The following is a 14,695-nucleotide window of genomic DNA, read 5'->3' as shown; positions in this document are numbered from 1 at the left end:
CATGATGGTGTCATATCAATTATTTATGAATGATGAGAGAGGAAAGATGTGGTCTTTCTGCAATTCTAAAATAGCAATGAAAAGGGAAGAAAAGCACTTTTTATTTTAAACACAAAGCATCAGCAACTTACATTAAGTTACATTAAGTCCATGTGTAACTTTTTGGTTTTTCTCATTTTAGCATAAATTCGGTCGTTTTGGACCAGTTTTCAGTCTTTACCAATGCAAAGTGGAGATAGGTGTGTGTCATGCTGTGTGTAATATACAATGTGCCTTATTTATTGTCGTATTTACAGTATAATGTAGGGTGCCAGAAATGCAGTGATGTGTGACTGCAATGGTCAGCACAGCAATCACACAGTAGCGCAGTAGTTGTGTATTTAAGCAAGGTAGTTGTGTGAGAAAAAGGTTAGAGTACAAGCCAGACGGGAATTTGTTTATTAAGAAAGATAAAATTATGTACTTTGCATTGATAAATATGACTCACCACAACCTTAATGGGACAGATGAAGTTTTTTTTTAATCATTTTCATTTGATGGTTGGTTTTGCTTCCAGTAATATCACATGCACAAAAACTGGAGTCGTATAAATGACTCTTGGACTGGAAGGTTCAACACTTTGCATGAAATGCATGAATAATTTATTGTGTCAGTTTCATGAGTGCCTTTTGCATCCATATTTGACTTTTACGGCACACACAGTTACTTGAAGCACTATTGAGAAGGAGACTGACTAACATGAAGATATTCGTGTCTATACATTTAAAAATGATCAAATTATAACAATTTTTTGGCCCAGTGGCCATTATTTAATATCCCTGCCAGCTGCACACGCCATTGAGGCGCTGTTTGTTATATTCACAGCCTACTATAGTTGCATCATACACGAATAAATTATACATGTTTAGTATTACTGTTACCAGTAGTAGTAGTAGTGCTTGCTGTCGTTGTTACTCGTTTTTCAGTAGTGGTCCCTGATATTATGCTGAAATAAATTCTCCCCGGCGGCAGGAAGTGGTTAGTCTCTCCCAACTGCTAGCTAGGGCGTTGCTAGCGGCAGAAAGTGGGATTTTTTTTGGTACCTTTCCTCAAGTTATTCTCTCGAACAAACAGCATTGTACGTTGGGAAAAAATAACGTTTAATGTTCGCTACAAGTTTCAAGCCCCTCGACGCTTTTTTGTCGTTGTTTACACGGGAGCGGTGGTTACTTTCTTTCCCGTTAGCTGGCGGCCACATAGCTAGCCTGCTTTCCATCCACGGGAATTCTGTCGAGAATTGACGATTTCTTTTGGAACATGGAGTCAAGAGACGCTGTGCTGTGCTAACGGGCTCCGCTGCATTTTGTTTCCTCAAGGAGTCTTTTTGAAGGACATAACGCGAAGACGTATCGCAAGCCAGTGAAAATACACGAGGTTTTTGTGTATGTATGTTTCGCTCGTTGGCCGGCTCATTGTTGTGAACGGGAGTTTGCTTAGTTTGCACTCGAAACAAGAGCCCACGAAGCAAAGTTTTTTGCTGAAAGAGCTCATCTGTTTTGTTAGCTGGTAGCTGGTGAGATTCAACGACTGCCAGTTTGCAGTGAGAAAGGATTTTTTGGGGGGGAAACCTATGTGCTTTTTTTTAAATGACCATTTAACTCAGTTCGTTTCTTTTTAATCAAAGCGGTTTGACGTTAGCTGCAGTTGTTTTGCTAATTTCTAACACGGGTCGTTTAAACTCGGCATTGAGCGATTCTCCTGGTCACGGGAGAGTCGTCCCCACAGCCACAGACAGGCATTTCTTGGAGCAGGGAATACCTAATGGGACTGGAGGAATTTCCAGCATCTTCACCGATCATTTAGACACCGAGGCCATTCGGCCGAGCTGGGTGTTGGCAGACGAACTACATCGCAGGGCCAAGGTGTCAGGAACGTTGGGATACGCATTGTTTACATACATCATATCGGCGGAAAACTGGGATGTGAATGCAAAGGAGACACACGAGGAGTTCGTACATACACGACAACTTGTGTCAGCTGCACCAGTATATTTATTATTGTTGCCAAAATATTGTTTATTACGGGGTAGGACTGCTAATTCGACCAAGGCCCCGATTGATTTTTATGATCTGCACTGTAGATTTTTTGCTGTCATTTAATTTTAACAAGAAGTCCTGGTTGTAGCTTAGGCTCATCTGGTGTTTGGAGGTGCCTTGCAGCAACCTCACAGTGAACTGATTCCCAGCATCGTTCTCAAAATCCCTGCCTACTCCAGACGAATGCCAGAGAAAGACGCTCCAGGAAATCGCCTCATCACACTCTGGAAAATGTTAATAGGATATAATTTGCTGCAAATCTAGAACCGGAAGCCCAATGAGTGACACACAGCCCAGCTTCACTGACAGGTACAGTAAACAACCACCTTTTATATTCTGTTAATGCACTGTTTTCACCTTCAAAGTAATAAAATCATAACATTTTTGTGAAAGTCCCTTGATACGGTTGATCTGAAAACGTGTTTTACACGGTTTAGGTAAAACACTGACCTATGTAGATGATGCTCGGTAATAACTGTTATTCAGTTACTAATGAAGGACATCAGATCTTGATGGAAACTGCTGATCTCAGCATGGATAATGGAGTTCTCTGTAGACTGTAAAATACTACTTATGGACTGGATGAGAAGGACTTCTACTGTTTGTGTGCTAGGGAACAGTCATCCAGTGATCCCTGTACACCTTTCAACATCACTATTACCCCTAAGCCTTTAAAGCTAAACCTCTCCTACACCTATTAAAACAATCTCTGGATTTAGACAAAACCCTAGCTCGGAGAGTAATCATCTTATCTAAGGCAGTTGTCACCTTAAACTAAAAGTTGGACCAGCTGACTAAACATTGTGTCACAGCCTTCAAGAATGCAGCGATGGATGTGTCCAAGACTACCCCAATGTATGGACACGTGTGTCCATCACTGATTTCTGCATTGCATCATGACAGTGGTTTTCGTGCCTGGACAATAAAGAGGTTTTTGTTCTGAAATGATGTTCTCTGGCAGTAAAACAAAAAGTGGAGCTGTTGTATTGCATCAAACCTTCCCACCTGAATGTCACATACCTGCAAGGAGAGAAGGAAGGAGTCAGAATAGAAGGGGAGCTTATTACACCAGGTTGGGATATGAAATACCCTCATGGCTAGAGCTAGAGGGAGGCGAAAGCCCAGCCCTAGTTTTTTTTTTTTTTTTTTTTTTTTTAATAAATATGACACCCCCCTCCCCCACTGCACTGATGGCAGCAGTGGCTGGCACCAACTGCTGGCCTGTACTTGGAATTATTGTTCTGTATGTATGGTCTGTTTACATTGTTTTCCACAACAGTTGCTGGTAGTGACTGCACTGATCAATTAGGTTTTTGGTTTGTTGCTTGCTCACTCTTGCCTTATGTGTGTCTGTATTTCCCTGCTTTTGCCTTCGCTCCAGCCATGTGTGGTGTTGTGCAGTTTGTTTTTTTGCTCTGTTGGCATTGGTGGGAGGATGCATTCAGTATCTATTGGGGTTGGGCTGCCAGCCGGTGGGTCAGTTTAGTGTGCAGTTCACTCTTTGTCATAGTGTTCTGCTGATCTCCACGATTTTCCCACACCCCTGAGGCCCTCTCGGGAAGTGGTACTGAGGGGTATACTGCAAATGAAGTTCAACACAACCAGGCTTTCTTTGCATTAGCTGGCTGGACAAAACCTAAAACCCCAGCTGGAGATAACAGGTATCACAACAGTGGTTCTCAACTTTATCTCTTAAGCAGAGCTTTTTGCTTCATGCTCTGTGCTCGGAAAAGCAGTGATTCGTGAGGCATTAGACCCTTTTTCTACACAAAATGACCCCTATGAGTGACACTTACTTCAGTCAGAGATGTTATCATTTGATGATGATAAAATGGTGATTAAAACTAAAAAGAACAGAACATTAAAAAGATAATACTAAAATGCAACGAGATTAATACAGTAGAAAACTGTTAATTTGGTGGTTTTTAGTGCACAGTAAAACAGTTTTAATTCAAGTTATTTATTTCATCATCAGACTTGGCAGCAGATCAGAATCAAGTAAAACAATATTTAGACATTTTCTCCATCACCAAATTAATGCATGGGCATATTCAGTGACAATATGACACACAGTTTGCACTTTATTCAGAAATTTAACAGCGCATAACAATCCTATTAGCAGATAATCTATATTGTGCTTAAGACATGCTGTAAATGAAACAATCAGTGGAACCCTGGCACTTTGACTTTAAACCAAAACTCAGAAGATGGCCTGGTCATAAGCAGACTTTTTCACCATGAGTTACCACAGTAATTTAGCCAGGTAAATAGGAAGCTACTTTTATGACACAAACCTTTGACTTGAAGAGTTAAGCTTCGTAATACACCCCCTCCAGTGTCATTACTAGTAGTAAAAAATAGTCAGTGTTTATCACCCAGGTATTTCAGGTACTTTCAGGGAGGCTGATTGGAGTGTGATTTCACAGCAAAAGTTTTAACCTATGTCTGTAATCAGTTTTCAGCTGACAAGCCTGTCAGTAATCATTCAATATCATTGATTCTTACATAAATATGCTCTCAGTTGTGAAGCCAGTATCAGTCACAACCTAATAAAGGCCAAAGTTTTCACATTGTGACATAGCCATCAGCTGAAAACGAGAGATGTGAGATGTCATGATCAGTGAATGTCTGGTAGTTTGCCGTGCTAAAGTCTTTAAAGGGGGAACGGTTAACTATATGTCAACATTGATATATTTCTGTGGGCTAGTTGAGTAATTATATCACCACTATTTTTAATAACAGGACACTGGAGTTGATATTTGCGTCACTGCAGTGAAGTTTGTTTCCTTATGATAAATGTTTTCATGAGCAGTTCTGACAGCCCAGTCTGCTTGTATGCGTCTCCAGTATTTGGCATCCCTCCCCGATAATGCACCATGCCTCTGCTCCATCTAGTCAGCGCTGATACTGAGGAAGCTGTGTCAGCTGCTCTAAACCGTGCATTAAAATGAATTTCCAGCAGTCACTTAAAGCTCTGATCATAAGTTTCCAACTTGGCAACAGAGGAAATGTGCATTTCACCCTAACATGTAACCTGCAAATGAAAAGACAAAGTCCAGCCTTTTAGAAATGTTCTTTTGTGGTGGAAAAAAACTTCAGTTCAAGTGACAATCAACATTTGAAATGAAGCAGGTTGCAGGCTGTAGTTTGAGCTTGCAGGATTAAAAGCTAGTATAGCCTGTAACATCTAGGTAAGGGCGGTCAAGCCAAATAAATTTAAACAGTTTTTCCTGATATGTAATCTTGGTAAACATTTTCTCTTGAGGTCACCTAGGTTGTAGTAATAGATGATGATCTGAGGGTTAGATTCCTTTCAAAGAATGTAGTAAATGAGTATTATTATTATTACATATTTATTTCCCGTGCTGTAGTTTCATGTGTACAAATGTACACATCCATGCACGCACTTTTTCACTGTTTGAAATGAATGTGTGTGTTAGAGAGCATACAATTGACACAAGTTTGACACGTATCTTTCGTTGCAAGTGAGTGAGGCTTGTCTGCTGGCATTATGTTCTCTTCATGCTCTGGACGGGGTAGTAAACTCTCCAGTGTGTCTCATGCTTTCTTCTCATTGGCAGTAGTTATCTCTTTTAGGCTTTTCTGTTTGTTGCTTTGCTATGCTGGTTGGATTGTGCTGTGTTACTTTAAGAAGTACACCAGCCCCTCTTGCAGCAATATATCGCCACCATGCTTTGTGGTTGGGATGGCGTTGCAAGCGTCATCTTTAGTGCTTTAAATATAATGATGGTCATTATGGTCAGACAGTAAAGTTTTTGTTTCATCAAACCAGTTGAAAGTATGTTCTTTGTGTGGAGTCACACATTGTAGTTTGTCTTTTTTGGGGGCAGTAGTTTTTTGCTTGATGAGCAACCTTTCAGGTTATATTGCTATACTTTATCTATACTGCAAATGAGTGCTTTTGTCCAGTTTTAATGCAAGTTGCTTATTATTTTCCAGGACTGACTTTCCATTGTGCATCAGACTTTTTTTGTTTTACATTCATAAGCAGTAGCTACATGTCCCAGTGGTCCCCCCCCCCCCCCCCCCCCCCCCCCCCCCCCGTCAGATTTGATTTCTTGTGTCCCATGATGTTGAGCAAAGAGATCTCAAGCAGAGTTAGAAAGTAGAGCTCATCAAACACAGCAGTGCAATAAATTTTATATTAATAGAGCATTGCATCAAGAATTGGTTTTGATTGTTTTATGGAGGTGATGATTCATTTCAGTGGAAGATTTGGAAGTTGTAGTTCATGGTTGCGCTGTATATTACACTAAAAGCTGTTTTTTTTTGTTTGTTTGTTTTTTTTTTATTATTATTTGCTGTATTTTTTTGTTTCGTTTCTGTTTTTTACATGAATTGGCTGAATGGCTAACACATCCACAGGAGAAAACGAGAATCAATTCAATGATGAGCTGAAGTGCTGCAAACACTTGTTTTTAGATAGCTTTTGATCACATTTAAAAACTAGGTTGAATATTTATTTCTAGTCTAGTGAGTCTTGATGAGCTTTTTTTTTTTTTTTTTTTTTTTGGATGGATAGGAAAAGAACATTAATATAGCCTTGCAATTGTAGCTGTGTCTTCAGCATCTGCACCACACTGGCATGCTGCTTTACATAATCACTTCTGCAGCTGTCCTGTATTTTGTCCTATGTGAGATCTGGTGCATTTACCCCATCTTCTCTGTAATGGATTTAAATGTCCAGTGCTGATTAACAGGCATGGCTTCCTGCTTAAGGGAGCTCAAATATTGCAAAACCGACAATACCAATTATTGCTCTGGTCAGTCTTGTAAGCTTGATTATTTAACAAAAATTTTCATTACCTAAAAAGTCATACATTTGTTGTTTTAGAAAATGTATATAGAAAATGAAAAACAAAATGAAATACATTTTAACAAGGGCTATTGGAGGACACAATGTTGACAAGTTGGACCAGATCATAAAACTCACCTCTCAAGGCTTCCTACAACCTCTGTGGGTGCTGACAGGGGCAAAGAAAGGCCCCAGGCAAGGCAACAGCAACTAGCATGGCGGTAGTAGGGCATTTAACATAGAAGCCCACAGCCAGCCTTTGCAGTGATTGTGAAAGCGAAGAAACAGCAATCTGGAGGCAAATGATTCCATGGGGTTCACCTGTGAAAACGTGAGTATTAGTTTGTCTGGATGGGACAGGATTCTCTTTTCGTCCTCATGACTGGAGCTACATTAAACAGCAAGTGACTTTGTGCTGCTTTTTATTTTTTTTAACCCTAACCCTCCCTAAAAGCTCAAAGCACAGCTGTTGCTAAGAAAAGGGGTGTGCTTTGTTTGGAACACAAGAAAAAGAGCTTCTTAGTAAAAAAAATAATGCAACAAAGCAAGCCATTTATCCGGATTGTTTTGTTTGGGTGCACGTTAGAGTTAGCATTGAAATTGTTTTTAGGTTCAATTACATGCTACATGTTTTGTTTTTTTGTTTTTTTTTTCCACTTTGTCCCGACCTGGGATATCTAGCAGTCGTGCAGCAAAACCAAAAGATTACTGAATTTTTCTCCAGAAGGATAGCAGCGCACACAATGTACCATATAAACCACCTAAAGTCTTCACCAAACAACTGACCGTATTCTTTGTTTTGGTTATTTATATAATGTAAATACGGATCTTAGGACTACTGCTCACACCTGGGTGTCACTTTCGCAGGCACACACCAGCTCTGTTCATTCTCATCCAGCTCTGTTTCACTCTTTTTCAGCCATAATAACATGCATGTCTTTTTACTTTTGCTTTAATCAACCTCTGTCTCCTGTCATTACTACGTTTTATTGTGGTCCATGTTAGAACAGAGAATATTTTACTATTACACCAAAGTACAAATAAAAAGTGGTAAGGTGAAAACTGCAAGCCAGTGAAATTGTCTGGGTCTTTTTCATTACTTTTTTAAGATTATTAAGAATTCTTCTTATCTCAAGCTAATAAAAGGAAAGAAATATATCTAGGAAATGGCACGAAGAAGACAGAGGGGAATGAAAGAAGCAGTGGCCCAGGGGTGGTGATGTTGGAGGGTGGGTGGAGCCTGGATATTAGCTGGGGCTCTTGAGCATTGAGAGAGTTGGGGGTCTGTCACCCAACTATGTGATGTTGATGCATGTGGACACCCTCTACTGTCCTGCACCTCCTGTGCTGTTAAGCAGAAGAGCTTCAGGGCTCAAACATTACTTTCACTTCATGAAAGACAGGATCACAACAGTAAAGAAAAGGGGGACGAGGAAACAGAGCTGTCTTACCCAAGTGTCAAGTTCTCACATGTCCATGTAAGGGCTTTGTGGGCTTAAACTAGGCTGCTGCCTTCAAGCTATCTGTGGCAGTGAAGAAGCCATACTATTATGCTCAGCGCTCCAATAGATTTGAAGATAAATTGCTTTTACAGTATTTATTTCTCAGAATGTCAAGTTGATAAAGAAATTATAACTTAATTTCTAGTACTTTTTGGATCCAGTCTTTGTCTAAAATAACCGGAAATGGATAGTTGACATTAAAGAGCAGCATCCCGGCTGTAGCTCATTGGATGCATTTTACTTGCCATGCTGAGAGTCCTCAGGATGGAGATGCTCTAATTGAATGTTTTCTGTGTTTGCTATGAAAGGCTGTATTGTAGAGAGAGCCAGCAACATGCCGCTGCACTGTGATTAATCTTACACTGCCTGTTTCAGCTGATTCAGAGATGACTCAGACTGACACACGCCTGCTTTCTTTTCTTTCTTTTTGGGAAGGGGGCTGGCTACAAGAACCATTGTAAAAACACAAGTTGAATTACCTACCCACAGTTTTTTAATTGGATAACATTTCTTTGATAGCAGATAGCCAAAACAAAAAAGGAAAGGCAGGACAGGGAATACGTGGTGATACCTTTTCTTCAGTCTTCTGTTTATATGTTCTTGTAGGCCAGTGAATATCCCTAGGATAGACTGTTTCCCTTAGTGACAAATTATTTTTGAAATTATCTTGCTTTTCTTGGGCTAAATTGCTTTAATGAGCATAATGTCCTTGAATGAATATTTTATGATCTTCAACCTGAAAAGATGATTAGCGGGGGGAAAAATAATGTGTCATCCGCACATTAAAAGTCTTGTGAGTTCAGAGAAGTTGCTCATTGATTGGAAAAGTTTGCCATTTGTTGTATTAGGCCTCATAACTTCAAGTGTTTTGGCAGAGTAGCATATTCAGCCACCTTCCTTCCTTTCCCAGTGCTCGAGGACAGCAGACAGCATAGCGTGAAGAAATGTCTATCCCCCCGGCCTTCATGTCAGGAATCCTGATGAGGTTTATTGGGGCAGAAAGGGCACAGTTTTCCCCCTGAGGCTGTAGCTTGAGCTCCAAAGCTATTGGTCTTGTCTCTCCAGTACACACCACACCTCCCTTCCTGTCTCCCTCACTCTCTCTGTCTCATACACTTACTTAATCCTTTTTTCTGTAAATCCATATTTCAGTGTACAAAGCACCACATGGTAACACTGCTTAGGTCACATATTGAAAGTGACATCATTGCATTTGACATGAGGTTAGGGTGAAGTGCAGACAGTGGTTTAAAAAGAGAAAATGATGGTGTGTGTGTAGAGAACCTCTTTGTCATTGGCAGGGAAGCATAGGGAATGACGTCAAGCAGACTGTTTTTTTTTTTTTTTTTGTTTGGTGTGTGTGTATGTGTGCACCCAAATTGTGTGACTCAGGTATATAGATTAGATAACAAGCAGTGTCTTTGTGTTCTCTCTTATTGGCCAGCTGCAGGCATGAATCAGACTGTTCACGTGACTGTATTATTACACAGTGGAGATGAAATCTTACTTCTAAGGAGGTGAGGTGGGGAAAAAAGCAGATTTTGCCAGTTTCATAAAGTACTTGGCTGGCCAGTGGCATAATGTAGTACTGATATTCAGCTGAGGACATGGTGCCATCACCACAGACCTGCAGTCCAGCTCTGCCAAATTTTCCAAAGAAATCTACCATCTCAGGGTGTGTAGCTGTGTGATGGTGTACACTTCAACTCCTGGAATTGACACACCTCAGTCTGATCTCTGCAGGCAACTCCCAAAGTGTCCAATCCTACACTAGTAACAGACAGGCACCACCCCTTTTAGCCCCAACAACACCTGGCTGTGCTGTGAACTGTATTGCTTTGCTTCTGGTAGGGGACTTGCATTACTGCAACTTCCTTTAATGGAAGTTACAACAGCAGCTTTGTATGACCAGAGATAGTAAAGGTAATGCTTGGTTTATGAAGCCAACTGTGTTTCCTAACTTGATGCATCCTGCCAGATCTTACCCTGAGTTTAAAATGTTTTATTTTTCTCTGTTGGCACACAAAACACATTATAATGCACATCTGAGATAAACTTTAATAATCTCCCTAGGTCTGCTTAGATTAATTCTAAGAGGAACCGAGAGTAATCCGAAGTATTTCCTCTGAATCTTGCATTACTTTGCCTAGTTCCTTATGTACTGTTTCCCTTCCTCTTTAGTGTGGGAGACCTGTGCACAGAAATGGCTGTGCATCAGAGCTCCCTTAGAGCTGTTTGTCCTCCCTCTTTCTCTTCTTTTTCCTCTCTCCACGGGCTGGTCTGGTCCCGGCCTCTCTTGCTGCCACTGTTGCTGCAGTTGGCCCAGCTCTGCCACAGTTTTCCATCAAAACACCAAACCTCAATGGAGCATTCAAGCCCAGGCCCGCTCCAGTGCTGCCCCTCCCTCCTATCCCACCCTGTTCTGACTCTGCCTTCTTTCTCCCTTTCTCGCTCACTGCACAGTTAATGGCCCCGTCCAGGAAGAGGTTCCTCACTTAGACTTTATATAACTGGATCTGAAGTATTGAATGAAGTGTGAGTGTTGTCTGTGAGATTTCATAGGGGGGGAAAAGCTGGTTTTAGCAAGTTGGTTTTGTAGCTTCTCTTAGATCTACATGTAAGCTGTGATCTAAAAATGTTCTAACAAAACCACAATGTAGAAGAATTAAGTTGTTGTCAGTTGTTGTAACAGGATTCACACGGTCCAAGATGGTTTTTTTTTTTTTTTTTTTTTTTTTATTACTAAAAGGCTGTTTAGAGTGTTGCATCAGTGTGCAACTTCTGCAAGCAGACTCAGAAGCTGTTTTGTTTAATACTTAAACAGAACCGCATATTTTCTGTTCATATCATGCTGTTCTTTGTATGTTTTTGTACTGCAACCAGTGATTATTAACACTCAACCAGTGATTATTAACACAAGAGTCTTTTATACTCTTGTTTGTTCTAGCAAATCTAAAAAAATGAAAAATGCTTTACTTGTTTTATACAGTCCTTGAAACCTGACATAAACTATTAATGGAGACTTGATAAGAATTAAAACTTTGCATAGTTTTCGTAGTATTATCAGGGGAGGAGGGGGCGTGGAGATTATACACTGCTGATCGGCAAAAGAGTATGTACTGTGAAGTTATGGGCTTTAGTGTATGTCAGTAATACTTTTCACTAGAGCAGGGCGATATGGCCAAAAATATTTATCACGATATATATTTGAAAATTTGCGATAACGATATAACCGACGATATAATTGATGCGAGACAAAATACAACTCCACAACATTACTAGCGCAAAAAGACAACCTTCCATTTATTTTCACTTAAACAAGAAGCTGGTTTTTATGTACATTAAAGCTTTATAAAAATGTAACAGTGCAAATGCAAATTCCTTGCTGAAAGTTTAACCAAAAGGCATTTCCAGTAGAAATGGGCTGACATATCCTGAGCATAACCATGTATAATATCCACTGAAGTTAAAAAGAGGTGCTTTGCAACATTAAACTGCAGTGTGCAGTACGCATTTTTCGGACCATAAGGTGCACGGGATTATAAGGCACATTAAGTGAAACAAAGCAGTCAGATAAATCAAACTTTATTAAACTCATTCTTCTTGCTTCCTCCACTTCTGTACCATTGATTCATTAATGTTGAATTCTCTGGCAGCTGCTCTATTCCCATGTTGCTGCAGTATATTAATGACTAACCTCGTATTGTGGATGGATTATCTCAGTTGTTCTCCTGACTGAAGTTTGGTCCGTTTACAGTAGGGCTGAACGATTATGGAAAATAATCTAATTGCGATTTTTTGCCCCAATATTGCGATTGCGATGCGATATGCGATTATTTTTTAAGGTATTTGTCTTCTGTATTATTAAACAAAGACAAGCAATACATCATATAGTATGGCCAATACTATATTACATTAATTTTAAACTGTTCTTTCCTGGAAGACAGACCTCTGTTATGATGACATGAGGTGATGCATGAATTGATGACTGACATTTTTATTTAACTTCTTCAATCACAACAGTATATTTGAACATACACAATAGTTTATTTTTAGCTTACAAACATCTGAGCATAAAGTGCTGACAAGGAACCCTGGTGTAAACATTAAAATGAAAGTCAGTACAATGTGCAGATTGCAGAAATATACATAAAAAAAAATCAGTGGCTTTACCACACTCAGTTTTTCGACATCTGTGAACTACTAGACAGTCATTCAATTAAAAAATAATATTAAATAAATAAAACTAATAAATAAAAAATACACACATCTTACTGATCTCTGCAGTCAGTAACATTACACATAAAGTGCAAACATAATAGCAATTGTATAAACACACACACAAACACGCCTTTAAAGTTTAAAGGCGTGAAATTGGACGGTCTAGTTCTGATTAGCGTCACCGCTGTCTCGGTGGAGTTTAATAAACTCGGCCGTCTGCTTCTTGCTATCTAAAATATAACCAGACACTGGTGTAAATTCTCGACTGTCTCATACTTCTGTTTAATAAGTTTTCTGTTTGACGTTTAGTCAGCTGTGTGAAAACCAAGGAGGAACCCACCCGGGGGATTAATAAAGTTTTATTTTATCTAATCTAATAACTTTAATCTCAGCCAAACCGATTTACTCACGAACAAACAAAACACTGAAAAAAGCCCAACAATAACATTTTTAGGTTGTCTAAGTGACTTATATATTACGTTTAACCCGAGCAGCGAAACTCCGCGGTGATCTGAAAATGATGTGCCGGGAGTTGTGCCGTTCTCGGCCGCATCAGTAACCCTCGAGCTCCCGGCTAGCTGTCGAGCTGGTGGGTAGCAGACACCTCTGAAAACGTCGAAGCACTTTTGCAAATATGGGATATCTTGATAAACCGAGCAGATATTTGATGTTTACACAACTACTTTCTCGCCTGAAAATATGTTAAAAGTTTATTTTGTGACCCAGAAAGATTAGTATGAGTAATTTTAAAACTTAGTAGCGGCCGCCATTGCTGGAAACTGGAGTTTGGCTGGGCCGCGCTATGAATTCTGGGATATGGTAGTAATTTGGACAGCCTTCGGCGCGTCGCTGTGACGTAATCGGTCTACAAATGCGGCCTCAGGAGGATGCAGCCCATGAATTGTATAATATAATCGCAGTATAATCGCAGCCTTTGCGGTTAGAAAATTGCACTTGATCATGTCGCGATATTATCGCAAATGCGATATATCGTTCAGCCCTAGTTTACAGCATCCTGCCATGCGATTGCATTTGTCTCTAACCATGAAGAACCTTCACGTTAACTTTTATAAGTGGAAAAGTGTTAGTGTTCGTCCTCCAGCTTCACTGTTTATGTTATGCTAACATAGCTGTGTCGCTAGCGATCACGTAGCACATCATTATATACCAGCTAGCCCAACTTCAGTAACCCTACAAACGTCACTGCTGTTTAGTTTCCTGTCTTCATTTATGTTGGAAGTGATAGCAGAGCTGTACGTTTGATTTTTTTTTTCAGAAATCTCTCAGTCAGAACATGCAATATCATGCTTAGGTAACTAGCGAAACTAGCGAGCTAACTTCCGCTAGCTTCCTGCTAACTTCTAACTCCGTTAAATGTAATAACTTTTGTTTTCATGGATGCCTGGAAGTTAAACTTTATAGTTACACCTGGTAAAGCAGCAATGCTGATCGTTTTATTAAAGATGAAAGAATTTAGACAGTTTTTAACTCTAAGTGATGCTGCAGTGTTCGTTTGACCTGAAGCATACGGAGTTTAGGACCCAGATTACTCCCAGATTTAAGAGCATCTTAGTCCGACAAATATGACAATAACGACGGCCGCTTGCATGTTCTGCAAAAAAATGTGCTTTGTTGTGTATCTGACGGACAAACACCAAACCAGTTCCACATCACGGAAGTTGCACCATTTTTACAAACCAATTCTGGTTCATCTGTTTCACTCAACAATCGGCCATGTGCGTATGAAAACAAAGGCACTGCACATGCGCGTTTTACTCCCATTCTATCGCGATATTTCATTTTCCTATCGTTGCCTAACATTATACCGGTATTACCGTGAACGGTATAATATGGCCCAGCCCTACTTTTCACTACAAACTATGAAGTGAGACCCTATAGTATGAACAGACTTGCAGGCTTTGCAGTCACTACAGTCAGAATCTATGCCACAGCAACCAGCTCTTATCCGAATTTGCTCATTCACAACTACTCTTTTTCCTTTTCATTGTTTAACTCCAGCTAGTACAGATATTGTTAGACAAACCTGAATTGTAAGCCTGAGCTACACTCCCAATTGTAAG

General features: G+C 40.0%; 1 protein-coding gene across 2 annotated transcripts in view; it reads left to right on the top strand.

Moving 5' to 3' along the window:
* The first annotated feature begins 1,015 nt into the window (after positions 1 to 1,015).
* The window catches only part of arhgef12a (Rho guanine nucleotide exchange factor (GEF) 12a), a 43,810-nt gene continuing 30,130 nt past the window's right edge, over positions 1,016 to 14,695 (top strand). For both annotated transcript variants that reach the window (XM_085429448.1, XM_085429447.1), the window contains exon 1: positions 1,016 to 2,384. In XM_085429448.1, coding sequence (XP_085285574.1) covers positions 2,353 to 2,384 — 32 coding nt within the window. In that variant the 5' untranslated portion in view covers positions 1,016 to 2,352. The remainder of the gene's footprint in view (positions 2,385 to 14,695) is intronic.

The sequence above is a fragment of the Rhamphochromis longiceps genome, linkage group LG14, assembly GCF_057381845.1.
Source record: "Rhamphochromis longiceps isolate RC_006_pf linkage group LG14, R_longiceps_female_GT1.1, whole genome shotgun sequence".
Lineage (NCBI taxonomy): Eukaryota > Metazoa > Chordata > Actinopteri > Cichliformes > Cichlidae > Rhamphochromis > Rhamphochromis longiceps.
Note: the sequence above shows the minus strand (reverse complement) of the source record. Positions and strands in the feature narration are given on the sequence as shown.